This window comes from Canis lupus, chromosome 12, assembly GCF_011100685.1.
Source record: "Canis lupus familiaris isolate Mischka breed German Shepherd chromosome 12, alternate assembly UU_Cfam_GSD_1.0, whole genome shotgun sequence".
NCBI lineage: Eukaryota > Metazoa > Chordata > Mammalia > Carnivora > Canidae > Canis > Canis lupus.
The window spans coordinates 31,564,374-31,580,240 of record NC_049233.1 but is presented as its reverse complement, the minus strand read 5'-3'; the positions used below and the strand labels follow the sequence as shown (position 1 = coordinate 31,580,240).

General features: G+C 36.9%; 1 protein-coding gene across 4 annotated transcripts in view; it reads right to left on the bottom strand.

Moving 5' to 3' along the window:
- Positions 1-15,467, bottom strand: part of ADGRB3 (adhesion G protein-coupled receptor B3) — a 711,230-nt gene extending 695,763 nt beyond the window's left edge. For 3 of the 4 annotated variants that reach the window (XM_038554438.1, XM_038554440.1, XM_038554441.1), the window contains exons 1-3: positions 15,210-15,467; positions 13,582-13,746; positions 11,722-12,493 (exon numbers count right to left, since the gene is read on the bottom strand). In XM_038554438.1, the coding sequence (XP_038410366.1) occupies positions 11,722-12,478 (757 nt within the window). In that variant the 5' untranslated portion in view covers positions 12,479-12,493; positions 13,582-13,746; positions 15,210-15,467. The remainder of the gene's footprint in view (positions 1-11,721; positions 12,494-13,581; positions 13,747-15,209) is intronic. The other variant, XM_038554439.1, reaches the window with a different exon arrangement.
- Positions 15,468-15,867: the final 400 nt, after the last annotated feature.

The following is a 15,867-nucleotide window of genomic DNA, read 5'->3' as shown; positions in this document are numbered from 1 at the left end:
AGTTTCTCAGAGGAAGAAAAACTAAATGGCAAAAATTTTTTGCCATTAATTTTTCCTATGTGGCTTCATATGGAGGCTTCTAAGATTTACAGTTCTGCAGTGGTTTTGCAACCAGAGTTACCTCTGGAGCCCACACAGGAAGAAAGGAGACTGATTAGGCAGGGTTCTAGGCCCCCTGCCCACTTCAACCGAAACAGCTCCGTTTTTTTAAATCTTGTTTATATATTGGCTTTCATTTAGAAAAAAATGTTCCAGTGCTGAGAAAAAAAAAAGCCGTATTAATTCACATTCTACATGTACTTATTTCTTTCACCTTAATCAGTTCTTACTACTTAATGGCTCAACCTCTATTCTGCTTCCAAACTCTCTCTGTTCCATTTCTGTGGTTTCTGTGGTCTCCGGATGCAGAAGCCTGAGGCAAGCACACATAATATTTATTATGCCTGGAACTCAATTGTGCCCTTATCACCAATTGAACACCAAAACATGGTCATGAGAAAATTCCATCAGAAAATTTCAATGAGAAATCACTAAAACAGATAAAAGCCATAGGTTTTTAAGACAGCAGATTTTAATATATTACAAATGATGGGGTTAAAATACTCTCTGCTGTGCAAATGGAACAATGATGCTCCACAGTTATTTACTTCATCATGCTTGAAAGTAAAACAACCTACTGAAAATTTTGTTTAAAAAGCAGTTGTGCTTGATTAATTTCACAGGCACGTGTATTAAAAAATACATACTGTTTGCCCTACAAATGACAAAAACCAAGGCCAGCCAAAGAAAGCTGACCACAGCCTGACATATCTATAAAGAAAGCTGACCTCTCTCTGAGAAGCCAAAGTAAACTCAAATTTCTCAGTCTACAGTGCAGAAGCAGATCTTTGAAAGTTTGCCAGATTTATGTAGAAAGATTACATAAAGTAAACAGATTTTTATCTTCCCAAGGCGCCCTCTTTTCCACACTACAATTGTTATGAGTAGCTACATAAGAAGAAACATTTCCGAAAGCAACCAGTATACAATAAATAGTTGTTATGTATTACTGATTCAGAAAAATCATAAAGCTCTGTTTCAACATAATTGTGTGCACATAATTTTTGGAAATTACTTGTTTTTTTTTCCTCTTGAGATCCTTCCTTGATGTGAGAGGCAACAAACATACTAACACAGAGAAAAAATTTAAAAACTGTAATTTTTATGATGAAACTTCAAAGGCAAACTTAGCTGCCTCGATTTGGTTTTTGTAATGAAACAAAGAAAGAAGAAATGCTTTTTGTGTGTCTTCTTCTTGTTTTGCTTTGAGAGACACAGTGAAATCAATAAGCAAAATGAAACTGAAATTCTATTTTCATTTTACATTTTCCATCATTTCCACTTCCATTTACATTATAATGATATAAAATAACAACAAAATCTTAATCTAGTCAGTATTTTTTAAATCTTATATGGGAACCTTGAAGTCATTTGTTTTTAAGGATCAATTCACAAATTTTTTTTTGAATATCCAGGCCAGTTTAAATGTTCTGGGGTCACATCAATGCTGAATGTGTATATATGTATATATATATATATATATATATATATATAATTTAAGAATTAGCTAAATAATCAACAAACCAACAAGTAAATCTACAAAAATACTTATAGCGATTAAATTCAATGGAATTTTAAAGATGAACACATCAATTCTGAGAGAGAATTAAGTGTAAAAAAATATCATTTCTACTAAGCTAAAAAAAAATAGGCCAACTGATTTTAATTTTCATTAACTCAATTCTTTAAATTCTTATTTCTTTGGGCCCAAGTAAAAATTTCTGGGCTGGTCTATCTGCAAAAGGGCTAATACTTACATGAGACCTTTAGCACATTAAAGGAAAGGATCAAAATTTAAAATGTGGGTTTCAAGCCAGTCTTATAAGAAATCAGAAATCATGTCACCACCAAAATTATACACCCCTCTACTAGTCAGGGTCCCAGTAAGAAACAGATGGTGTCCTCAAATAAGATAATTTGAGAAAAAAATCTAGGCATGGATAGTGCTTGGTGAAACCAAGGAGAGAGCGCATAGCACTCAGGGTTAGAAACAGCAGAGAGGGGCAGCTGGGGTGGCTTGGCAGTTGAGCCCTGCCTTCAACCCAGTGCGTGATCCTGGAGACCGGGGATCAAGTTCCACATCGGCTCCCTGCATGGAGTCTGCTTCTCCCTCTGCCTGTATCTCTGCCTCTCTCTCTCTCTCTCTCTGTCTCTAATAAATAAATAAAATCTTTAAAGAAACAGCAGAGCACTACTACCCACAGGTGGGAGGAGAGAGTGGCTGCCAGAGCTCAAAGGGTAAGCCCACCTGCTTGAAGCTGGGACTGTCAGTGAAGGAGAGAACCCAGACCTCTCCCCCCGTCCCCACTATTTCTCAATGTACCATAGAATAAACAATGTAAGACATCCTATTTCTTCGAAACACAGATTTCCCTAGAAAATGATAGTGAAAGGAGATCCTAGATAGGTGTTGCTAAATCATCTTAGTCTACACAGACTCTGAATTTGAAATACACTGCTCTTTAAATTTAATGATCTTAGACTGAATATTGCTTTTTGAGACTGACATCACAGTGTTTAAATAATATATACTAAATAGAACAAAAATCTAATAGATGAAAGCTTTAATTTGTAAAGATACTGTAAGTAGTATAGTGAAGTATACTCTGATTATTGTCCTGGCTAGATACCAGATTTTTTAAAAAATTTTTTATTTAATTATTCATGAGAAACAGAGATAGAGGCAGAGACATAGGCAGAGGGAGAAGCAGGCTGCTGCCCTTGAGGAGCCTGATGCGAAACTCGATCCCAGGACCCCAGGATCACTACCTGAGCCGAAGGCAGATGCTCAACCACCGAACCACCCAGGCGCCCCTAAATTTTTTTTTAATTAAACAGAACTATCAAACAATATTAAGTGACTGTGCCTCTTTCATGTTATACAAATGGTATTAATATAAATCCCCAAAAGACTTAAATTCAGCTGAAATAATGTTCCCATCATGTTTGCAGATTGGGAATCCATTAACCGGGTAATATTTGGACTACGTAACACCTAATATCCGTCATGTATCTGAGAATTTGTGATTCAGCTTCAAGCACTCCAAAATCAGTGAGAAAACCCCAAGTTCTGAAATTCTCTAGTTTTTCATTTGAACCAATTTGTATTAAATTTTTAGAGAAAGGAAAACCACAGTCTTTAGGGTATTCTATATATTCAGCACACGTCAATGGGACAAATAATATGTGTTTCACACAATTATTCCCCAAATAAAATAATATATGCAACAGAGCCTGGCAAACTGGAAAACATTTTCTCAATGTTAGGTTTTATTATATTCTTTAAATTTATAAAATGTTTATTATAATGCTTTACTCCCTTATACTTTCAGGAGCGATATTAGATGAAGCTTCTCCTTAAAAATATTTATTGGAGGGCAGCCCAGGTGGCTCAACGGTTTAGCACCACCTTCGGCCTGGGGCGTGATCCTGGAGACCCGGGATTGAGTCCCGCATCGGGCTCCCTGCATGGAGCCTGCTTCTCCCTCTGCCTGTCTCTGCGGCCCCCACCCCCCCATGTCTCTCATGAATAAATAAATAAAATCTTAAAAAATATATATTTATTGGAGAACAAATTATTGTTTGGATATGCAAGCATAGAAATCAATTTTTTAAAAATTATCAAAACTTAAAATTACCAGGAAGAAACACTGGTAGAAATGTCATGAAAGAAATACTGTGTAATACCTGGGAGAGATATGAATTACCTAGAAGAGATAATATTTCTGTGAAATTTCTATCAACTTAACATATTTATTGCTAAAAAGTAATTTCATCAAGGTAGCCTCTTTTTGATTCTCCAACTGTTTTAATGCTTTTTATTCTGTTTAAGTGTATTTAAGTCATATTCTAAATCAGGTGGTCCTTGAACAACATAGGCTTGAGTTGCACAAGTCCACTTAAACATACATTTTTAAAAATAAATACAATATTATAAATGTATTTTCTCTTATGATTTTCTTAATAACATTTCTTTTCTCTAGCTTGCTACAAGAACAGAATATATATATGTATATATGTGTATACACACACACACAATTTATAGAATTGATAAGGCTTCCTGTCATTAGTGGCCTATTAGAAATTAAATTTGGGGGGTGTCAAAAATAGTATACAGATTTCCAACTGTGTCCATAGCTCCCCAGATGTTCAAGGGTCAACTGTTTTAAAATCTGGTTGTATCAGTATTCTAATATCTTTTCCATGCACATATTCTTTTCTGTTTTCCCAAACAACAGAATATTCCCCAAAGAAACTTATTATCCAGAAGAAATAATTAGAGAATATAATATCCAGGATTAGGTTTGCAGGTAAATTATTTCATTTAACACAGTGGAAACCAAACAGTAATCATTTTACCTTCATATTTTATAATATTTTCCAAGCATTAATGATTATGTGATGGTGATGGGCGTGGATATGGTGAAAATGCATATCAGCAAACATTTCAGATTTCAGAAAAGACTCCTATTCACTTAATTAATTTTGAGAGAAACAACTCCATACTAATGTACTCATTATGAATTTGTTACTTATTGTCTTTCTGTTTATAGTAGAAATACTTTTCTTATTAACCTTTAACATACAGATAGCTAGGTCATTCTCTGCAAGTGAGCAAGATTCCTGAATGACAGTTGAAAGATAATGAACATAGAGCATGTAGCTTTTTTTTTTTTTTTGATTTTGATTTATTTATGATAGTCACAGAGAGAGAGAGAGAGAGAGAGGCAGAGACATAGGCAGAGGGAGAAGCAGGCTCCAGGCACCGGGAGCCCAACGTGGGATTCGATCCCGGGTCTCCAGGATCACGCCCTGGGCCAAAGGCAGGCGCCAAACTGCTGCACCACCCAGGGATCCCGAACATGTAGCTTTTCATGGGGTCTTAGAGATCACATTTTGTAATTTTCCTTCAAGAAAACATCAGAATCTTCAAATGAGTAGTAAAAAAATTTTGTTTTCAATATCTGAATGTATAAGCCTTTGGGGAATCCTGGGGCTTACTGGTATGTGATTACAACCCAGTGAAAAACATACAAGATAGTCCTACATTTTTTTCCAAATGGTTTAATATGGACTAGTATTTCAAGATAATTCCTTTTCAAAATACATTTCAAAACATGAGCTTAATTTTGTGTACTGCAGAAAAGAGTAAAATACTCATGGTACTGTTTAATTTAAATGGATTTGCAGGCTATCCACAATGATATCCAAAGGACATCTTTCCAGGCCCAGGGTGACTCACACACCACTAGCTTGATCTATTTGATATATTAGTCATGCCTCCATCAACACATAGGTTCTGAGATGCTACCTTTTCTGTATCTATTACAAAATAGACATACATTTAAGATGCTTAATGATCCTTTGTTAAATTCCCTAAGTTCATAAGCAAGTTCAAATAATTAAATGACAATCTGCTTCATTATTTATTATCAATTCTCTATTATTTATAGCCAAAAGATAAGAATAAAAAAGACATTCAAAAACTGAATTGAGAGCCTAATGTAACTTCAGCAATGGACTTGTGTTTTACATGTCCAATCTCATTTAATTCAACACTCTACTACCAAAGATTGATGAGTCAAGCTCAGTCACTTGTCAGATGCTACTAGGAGGCTGAGTCACTCTGGGGACTCAAGTGTACCTTACAACAAAATACCTTTCATTTCAATGAAGTGATATACTTAGAAAAATTGCATACCTCTCTGATTTTTATTAGTTAATTGATTTGGGAAAAAATCTCCACAGGGCTGACAGGAACTAAAATATTCCAGGCCATTAATTTTATTAGGCTTTTAAAATTCAGTACATGATGTCATTTCCTGTTCTCCTGTACCCTGAGACATAAGCATTACCAACCTAATCTGAGAAGGGGAAAGTAGTAATACAGAGTAACAGTTATGATGTGGAAGAGAAGATTCAAACTCAGCTCTTTCTGGTTCAGGATTTTATTTTTTTATTTTTTATTTTTATTTTTTTATTTTTCTGGTTCAGGATTTTAAAGCCAGCAATGATTTTTTGAAAAAGTAAGACAAGTTTATTTTTAAATGAACACTGATTTGAGATCCAAGAGCCATGTGACTTTAGGTAATATATACCAGAGTGATTCTAAAGAATACTATGTTTTATAAAACTATTCAGTTTAACTATAAAATTGCTTCTTTTAAGAATGAAGTCAATAAGGTAATGCACGAAGCTGAACTCAAGTAAAACTTTCTTGTCAATTTTGGAAGGAAACTACCTACAGTACATTTATTTACAGCTATCATAAAAACCCACTGACACATCTTGGCAAATGTGTGCATGTATGGGACATAGGTGTACACACATAAATGTTCATGTTAATATTTTATCACCCACAAAAAATGTGTTGACACATAACGGAATTTTGTTTCACTAAATATTATATATAAATACACACGCACACATATATATGACATCTTAAATTATCAAAATTCTAAAATGACAAAAGTAAAAATTATGGCACTTTGCACTTTACTTGATCAGGCCTACAATTTTAATAATATTCTATTACTACGCTTATAAATTATTAAACAAGAGTGAATAACAGAGGTGCTGAACTTGACATGCAGATATTATTTTCCTCTTTCTTGGAAAGAGTTTGCATGTTTGTCTTCAAACTATGCAAGAGAGGATTTGGGAAATGTCATTACTGTCGAAGTAATGCTAGAGCCAGAAGAGAGAAACATAAAGAGAAAGGAAGACAGTTAAACAGGGGTGCTTGGGTGGCTCAGTTAGTTAAGCATATGCCTTCGCTCAGGTCATGAACCGGGTTCTGGGGTCCTGGGATGGAGCCCCCTTCTTCCTTCCTCTCCCTCTGCCCTCACCACTTATTCTCTCTCTCTCTCTATCACAAATAAATAAATCTTTTTAAAAGTGTTTAAAAAGATAGTTAAGCAGAAATTAGCAAATTTTCTTACTAGGTTTTGGTGGGTAGCCATATGTAGAAAGTTATATGGATCATAATCTTTATATATACATATATATATATAACATGTATATAAAACTAAGAATATTTCTTAATGATTCTATTCTTCTTGTTAAAAAGTGTTATTAACTAATATGTTGAGATCAGAAGCTGGCATAAGTAATACATTAATGGAATTGGAAATTATATAAATGATAGCTATCTTTCCCTAAATAAACCAGAAAGTAAAAGGTGGCCCCTTTCCCCAAATGACGTAGTTTTATTCTTTTGATTGTAACCAAGGTATTACTATCTTTCCTACTGAGATCTTTTTTGTTTTGTTCATTTAACATTCAATATTTACTAAAACTCTATTGTCATAGACAACTGATGACTCAGTCTTCATGCATGAAGAATTCCCAGGTCTAGTGGAGGGAAATGGAAATATAAATGGGAAATACACAGCAATCTTATAAGTGCTAGAACAGAAGTACAGTACATGCAGAGCACCATGGGATGCAGCCAAGGGGCAGACCAAACTCTCAGGCTTTGCATCTTCAAGGAACAACAGACTCACGAACCTTTCTATATCTCGATAGAGTGCAGGATCATGGTAGTTATTTACAAAGGAAGTAAGACTCAATGACCATAAAGAGCAAGGTGAAAGGCTGTTGAACAGTTCTGAGGGCAAAAAGAGCAAGAGTAGAAAGAAATAAAAACACTGAGAGAGACACAAATTGCTCTAGATGACAAAATAGGTATCTAGAACTACAAACACACACACAACCCAGGCTCACTTTTACACAGGCACATAGTGAGACTTCCCTCGAGTGACAGAGTATCAAGGATTAGTACAGGCAGAGTGAAAAGACAAATGAGTATGTGTGTTCAGATTTCCTGGAATCTATACAGGGATCCCAATTTCCCTTCACATAAGTAGCACCATTGATATAAGTAGGAAACAAAGGTTCCATTAAGGCTTATTATGTGATTTAGATACCCTGGTAGAATTTTTCTGCCCAAACTGTTTCAGTTGCTTATTTTAGGTGAAGTACTGATAATTAAGATCTTATCTTAATAAGATAAAATGTAATCACATCTTACATTTTTAGCTATATAGTCCAGAATCATCTATGGTAGAAAAAAAAGTGTCCTATAAAACGTAGCAAAGACCTCATGAATACATGCCAGTACCTCCCCAGACTTACATCTGAAAACCAAGTAAACAGCAATGTCATTTGAGTTTCCTTTTTAAAAACAGGTTATATACATTAAGTGTAGACAGTTTTTAAAAAAATACTGCCTGAAATAAGACATCGTTATTTTTAAGAGTCTTCATTATATTGATTTACTTGGATTTCAAATTTTCACATAAAAATTGGGGAATGGCAACTAAGTTTTTATAATGATGTATCACCTTCAAATATGTCAAACATGATTTTTAAAAAAAGATACTTAAATGTACTAACGCTTAACACTTTAATAAGGCATCAGTCCAATTATGTACTTTTGTAATGTATTCAAGATAACATTTATAATTGTTGATGTCATCACTACCAACAGTGATAGTTTTCTTCTTTGCTGTTTTCTGGCTATGAAATTCTTCGGTATGTGAATGTATTATTAGCAAACGTTATAGTAGAAGGCCTAAATCAACAAAACCAACATCCCAGTCATGGAAGCCTATAGTTTCCTCAAATATTAACTAAATATGATTTTATGATTTCAATGGATACATTCAAAATATTCAGAATTTGGTACACCCGTGCCATCACCATCAGCACCGCACAAAACAACCTAGAACTGTATTTATTGCATGTAAAGAGTCGTCTATCCAATTTGTGCCACTTCTACGATGTAATGAACATAGAAACTATTTCCACTCAAGGTTTTCGGTACTTATTACAACAAATAAAACAAAAATTAAAAAAAAAAGCTGTGGAGAATAATTTTGTTATTTATTCTCTTGATAACTTACAGGATAGTCTATTTTTCTATAGAAAATAGAAATCATATATTAATGTAAAATGAAGTAGAATTTTTAAAGCGTTATTTTAAAACTTGGGATTACATGTTACCATATAAAGTAAAGACGTTTTGAAATAAAATTAGATATGAGTAGCACAACTATATGTAATTATTAACCTCTAACCTCGTGAATATCATTATATGGCAGTTTATTTGAAATGGTATTAAATAATTCTTTCATAAGATTTTAAGTATCATTTATATAAAATATTTAAGATTTAATATACTTTGCATAAATTGTACTAAGAGTCTGCAGATTTGCACATTCCTTTCCTACAACACAACATAGCCAAAAAGGTCTTCTTTGAATGAGGTAAGGAATGCTGTATATATTTTATAAGAATTACTTATAAATGCATCAGCTACAATTATGTCATCAGGACTTACTTATCCTTACATTTCTGACTCAGAATACCTAAACAATTAATCAACACAAATTTAGAATAAGGAGAATACAGGCTGTGCAATTTTACTGATACAGTATATATTCTTCCCCTATTATATAAAGTTTTCCTAGTTCAGTTCATAGTAACAATTTTCACATAATCACTTATTTGTCTGTGGAACTGTTCCTCTCTCATTTTCCCGGCTAACTAGCCAAAAGAAAAAGATGTGATCCCACGTGACTGTGATATATACATCGAATGCCTAAAATCACTCATATTCTTACTCATTTACAAAACAAAAGGCTATCTAGTCCAACTTCTATAAATCCTAGCACTGTCTCAACCCACATCTCATGATCGTGACCTGCAAAACCTTTGAATATCATGCTTAATATGCACACAATTTTGTTTTTGTCACTTGCTACCATTCACAAAAAAAGAAAAAAAAAAAAAAGCTTCCAAAACTAGTTTCAAGTCCCACTCCTCATCCGCAGACAATTTCATGATGGAATTTTACCCATTGAAAAAACAGATTCTCTAGATTTTATTAAAACAACAATAAAACAGACAAATACTAGTTCTGATGTTAATTGTCTTATTAGCCAGCTTGTAGCATCACATTTTCTGTGTGTACTGTAGCTTCTTATTCTAGGGGACACTAATTAGTTTTAAATGGTGTTAAATACCATCCCTGCAGTTGCAAGTGCTTCTCTGGGATTTTTACTAGAGAAAAGAACTCCTGTAATTTAAAACCACTTTGTTTTCTTCAGCCACAGCTGTTAGCGAAACACTGACCTGTAGAAATCGGAAAGGTTTTCAACCCTCTCTCATTGCCATTAGTCTGCATTTATTTTCTTACACATCTTCTCTCCATGTACCATTGCTCTTCCATAATCCCCATCCCCCAAATTGCTTTCAGTGGAGAAACCGCATTTAGCTAGTTAAGCCCTCCTCTCTCTTTCCCTCCCCACTCCCCTTACAAAGCCTTGGCCACTCTTAAAGAAAATTCTCCAACAACGTGTCAATTTTATATTGGCCACAAAGACAACTTCTGTTGGGGGAGGGGGAGGAAAGAGGGACTGGAGCTTGGCTGTCCCTTTCCACAGACAGGGATCTTTGTGGCGATCAGAAAACATTTCCTGCATAAAAAATCAACACCCTCTCTAGTTTCAGGGTTGGGGAGCGAGAACGAATGCGTATCAACCGTGTCCTCAAAGGAATGGAAACGCATCCGTTAACCTTCCAAACAGGAAAGTCATTTTCACAAAATATGTCAGCTTTCTTGCATTATTAAACATAATCCAAAATCTGAAATCCTCTGGTAGCTCCCCCACTGGGGATTGGGTGAAAGCTATAAATCACTCCTGTACTTTCTCCTTTTTCCTCTGCATTTCCGTTGCACTATTTTTTCCATCTAGCTCGTCTCTGACACGCTCTCACTCTCCTCGTGTATATCAACAGGGGACCAAGAAGAGCAAAAATCCCACAAGAGGGCTATCAGGTTTTACAGGATCAGCCTGTGTTTTAATTCTACCCTTCACCCCTGCCTCCAAGTGGCTTCACAGCCAGAAGACCCCAGAGTTTACGCTTCCAGTGGGGTTTCCTTGACCCACAAAAGAGCAAGCACGCAGGATTTATTGTGCAAAGCATTTTTTAAAAATTATCCGGCCTCTGGGGGAGGGGAGACACCCTTGTCTTCAGGTGTCAGAAAGTCATTTGGTCAAAACAGGCTTGCTATTGAGTTTGTGTCACTTCTTTGTCCTGCTTCCACAACTTGGGGCAGCACAACTAAAGGGGTCTCTTGGTTGAGACACTGAGATAGAGAGGGCAAAGGAGAGAGGAAGTAAAGAGTACTTTTTACAGGGCTACAGCATAAAGTAGAAATCCTACAAATCCACTTCACAGGAGTGTGTGTGAGAAAGAGAGCACATGTGTAGAGGTAGGTCTCCACAAGGGGCTGCAGCCCAATAAAGACCCCCCCTCCCCAACCTCCATCGCAAACTCGGCTCCACATTTTTGCCTCTCTTTTCTCCTGAATATTCCACATATATTAACAGAGCATGTTGATGAGAGCTACCCAATCCTCACTGCCCCATCTCTAAAATCTTGAAACCCAAAATTAGCTTAAGAGGCCTATATTAGTGAAGATCACAAATCAAATGACTCCAAAGATGATAAAGTTAAAGAGCAATGATTAAGCCCTTGTGTTGAAACAGAACATCTTAATGCCATCTCCCAACACCCCTCCTTCCCATCTCCCCCTCTCTACTGGGCACTTACCTTCTTTGGGCGGTCGCTTGGCCTCCCTGGTAAGATTGCAGACCTGGGTGGTTTGCAGCTCCTGGGTCAGACAGCCCTCGGTCTGCTCATTCAGGGGTAACACCACGTTATTTAACAAAACCAGCGACTGGTCGTCGATCCCCCACTCTCCCAAATGCTGAGGGCAGGTGCATTTTGTATACATGATCCCACATGATTCTGTTCTCCCATTTTCTGATTTTAAGCAGCTCTCCAACCAAGTGCATAATACATGGCAACCAAACTGGCTTGGGCTCACCTTGTTCAATACCAAAAACTCAAAAAAAGATTTCTGATCTTCTTCCCCTTTTTTCTGTAATCCTGGGAAATCAGTTGGAAACACCCGACGTATTTGAATAAAATTTTTATCATATTGTAGAAAAACGAAAGCATTCTTGGAATCGCAGAGTTGCATTATAGAATGATTCTTTCTTAAAAGATCCTTTATTTTTTCATGGGAAAAATGATCAAACTGATAAGCCAAGAGGGAAAAGTTAGAGCAGCTAAGGTCCTTTTTGGAAAATTTCAGGTAAATGCTATATTTGGTTGGATCTGGATTTTCCAGCGTCCAAGTGCAGTTTGTAAAGTTTTTGGGAAACATTTCACTTACAGAATACGATCCATAAATGACTCCCTTCACCAAAGTTGAACACCAGAAGTCTTGGGCAGCATTAAATCCAAACATAACCAGGAGATAGGTGGAAAATATATAAATCAGCAGGTTACGAACAGCCTTCATCCTATGTCATTTGGCCTGTAAAAATGGCAATGAAAGTAAAATGCAAGTAGGAGTCTATGCGCATTGAAAAAAGAAACTCCTTCCAATATTACAGCCAGCTGTTTTCAAGACTTCAGTTAAAAAAAAAAAAAAAAAAAACCCTTTTTAAAAGAAGGGCAGGTAATTTTTTATTTTATAACGCTAGGAAATTATCTGTTGCTGTGTGAACAGCGCCCTCACGTGGTCACTCACAATGGCCAAATTCTCCACATTCAATTTAAAAATAATATTTAATAGATGATTAACAGGAATGCTCTAATTTACCTACCAGGATTTCCTCCAAGTACACTATGATTCCATTGAAAGAAGAGGAAAACAGATTTTTTAAAAAATATCATAACCTAAATTTTAATTTTTGAAATATTTTTAAGCAACCAATACCTTTTCTCTCAGCCTGCAGTAAACATCATCACACAAACTCTAATCTGATAATCTGGGAACAGCTGTCATCACATTACTTATTTTATCTTAAATATGAAACGCAATCTCGATAAAGGATAGCCACAATTTTAAACACACGAATGACAATTTGTTGCAGATGAAACATCATCTCCCAAATGCCCATACTTGTCTTTGCAGGGACCACCGTGTGAACTGATGAGAATTCCTGTGCAAAAACACCGGCATTCATGTGGATCAACAGAATTTTAAAACCATCATCTGAGAAAGGGCATAGATGGGTAGATACATAGGAAAGACTTGTTGTTCAACATTACCACTGAGAACTAGGATTTAAAGCAGTCATTTCAATGTGACATGCCCTCTTGGGATACACAAAGTGGATCACTGTATCTGTATCCAAAGGCTATATCAGTGAAAAATCCCAGAACCACAGTAATTGAGCTGGCTTCAGTCTTTTAATTTTTTTTTAATTAGGGCTATTTTATCTAGAGTTATCTACTGTAATTTAAGATTTACACATGGTAGATAAAAGACATTAGCATCTTCTTTCTAGCAGATTTCATTACTGAATTGCTCCCTTTCCAATAGGAGCTCCAAAGCTCCTTTTCTTTATGTTTTTCAACCTGGTCTTGCATAACAAAGTAATCCTTGGGTATATTTACCTCTGTAAGTTGTTATCCAAAAATAACTTGAATTTTTTCAGCTTTAACCTTTAAGAAGTTATTTCTTAGAATAAATGACACTGCTTTTTTGTTTAGCCTTTGAGCTGAGAAAAGTGATGCCAAGTTAATTATAAAAGTCTTTAGGCTGCAGTCTCTTCCACTGTTCTGTAAACAGAGACAGACATACAGACATATAGACAGTTAAGAGTTTTCGTGTCTTTGCCTGGGTCCTCTCTGAACCAAAGGTTTTAACAAAACGCTCTTCCTTCCCATTGCATAACACACACCAACGCATGCACACAAATACCAGTGACCGAAGTCCCTGAAGATAGATCTGCATTTTCCAGATTATAATTCAAGTTCTATGTCTTGATATAGGAGAAAACAGCCCCAACTCTAAATCTCTATATAGCAGCAGTTTAAAATAACATCAGAACTGCTGGGACTATCAAAACAGCGTTCTCCGTTTCAAGCATACAGATCAATGAATAATGCATTTTCTTCGGAGAAAATAAAGCCAATGAGCATTTAAAGGTTAAAAAACTGGGAAAGTTGCAGGAAATTCTGGAAATTATTTCCTTTTTTTTTTTTTTTTTTTTTGCTGTAGCACTTTGCAGGCAATGCAGGTCTGCGCAGTGTTCTTCAGGGTAGAGTGTAGGCGTTGAGAGCCAATGTGACAATAAGTGTCTAAATTAGGAATTCCATCCATGAAAGGGGGCTTCATTTTATAATAGGTACCTCAAAAAGAGGTCGTATTTCTTTTCCTAATGATATCCAGTACTTTTGCTTCCATTTATGACAGTACATGTCTGCATTGCTGTGCTCATCAGGATTAGAAAGAGTGAGGAAATAGCTCTGATTTCACTTCCAAGCTTGCTCAAGAGAGCCCCCTCAATATAATGCTCTTTATTTTAATCCTTAAGCCATGGTGTGCGGATCCTTGTTTTATTCTAAAGAATCGAAAATGAATCATTGAACTCTGCCTCCCCCCCCCCACCCCACCCCCGCCCCCGACTGCAGGGCCAGTTCAAACAATTGTATTTCCCTCTTTAAGAAAGAAAGAATGGGGTTGGGGGTGACTAAGGGATGGCTACCAAGGTCTCAAGGATGTTGCATTTATTTATTATTATTATTTATTTATTTATTTATCTCCTGCTGAGAAGCAAACCGGCATTTAGTTTAGCTATTCTCAAAACTGATTTTTCTGGGTGACACTTTAGTTTAGTCGAACATAGACGGCGCCATCACTCCACTAAATTTTTTCCCCAATAGAAGACCCACTGCCTCCCCTTCTCTTAACTTCGTTCTAACCTAAAAATTTCGCCCCATAAAATCACCCCAATCACATACAACCGTCAGGTCTTCTAGGTCTCCCTGCCCATTCCTTCCTTCCGACCCAGCACAAGCTCTTGGAAAAAAAAAAAAAAAAAGAAAAAAGAAAAAAAGACTTCTCTAACTTTTCAACTGCGGCGTTGAAGTAAACGCAGACAGTCGGGTTTGCTCGCAGCCCCTCCACCTGCCGCCAACAGCCTTTCCTTTCCCTGCCCTCCCTCCGCCGACACCTGGGCGGGAGCTTCTCGGTGGCGACCCCAGGCCGAGGGAAGGTGACCCCTGGACCCCTTGCTTACCTTCCGCTCCGACAGCTCACGGAGGCTCCTGCTCTAAGACACCAGCACAGGCACGCGTCCCAGCAACAGTGACGGAGAGGCTCCCCTTCGGTCCCAGTCACCGTTGCCCATTTTCCCCGGCTCAGCTTCGAAAATCAGGATTTATTTATTTATTTTTTTTAAATGCACACTTAAGAGAATCAAAAGATTGGAGTAAAAAAGAAAAAAAAAAAATCCAAAAGGGGAGGGGTAGGAGGAAAAAAAAAAAAAAAAAAAAAGAAGCCCCCAAGACCCCAGACAGAGCCTGACGCCGGATCCAACTGATACCAACCTGCAGCCGAGGTGGGGGGTGGGGGTGGGGGTGGGGGAAAGAAGCCCCCCGTGGAGACACTCTAGGGAAACCAACAACAACGAAAAAATATGCAAGTGGCTTCAAAGCGAGGATTTGTTGGTTATCAATTCTGCCCCCAGCAAACCGATTAGCCAAGAAGCAAAGAAAGCGCTGAGACGAGAAGTGAGCGGCGGCAGCAGCGGCTGCTCAGGCGGGTTTGTCGGGGCGGTGGGTTTATTACGGGAGTAGTCGTGGTCGGATCGGAAGGCTCAAGCTCATGCTTTTTCCTCTTTCCGCTTTCCTCCCTCCTCCTCCTCCCCCCGCAGGTACTGATGGACGGACCGCGAC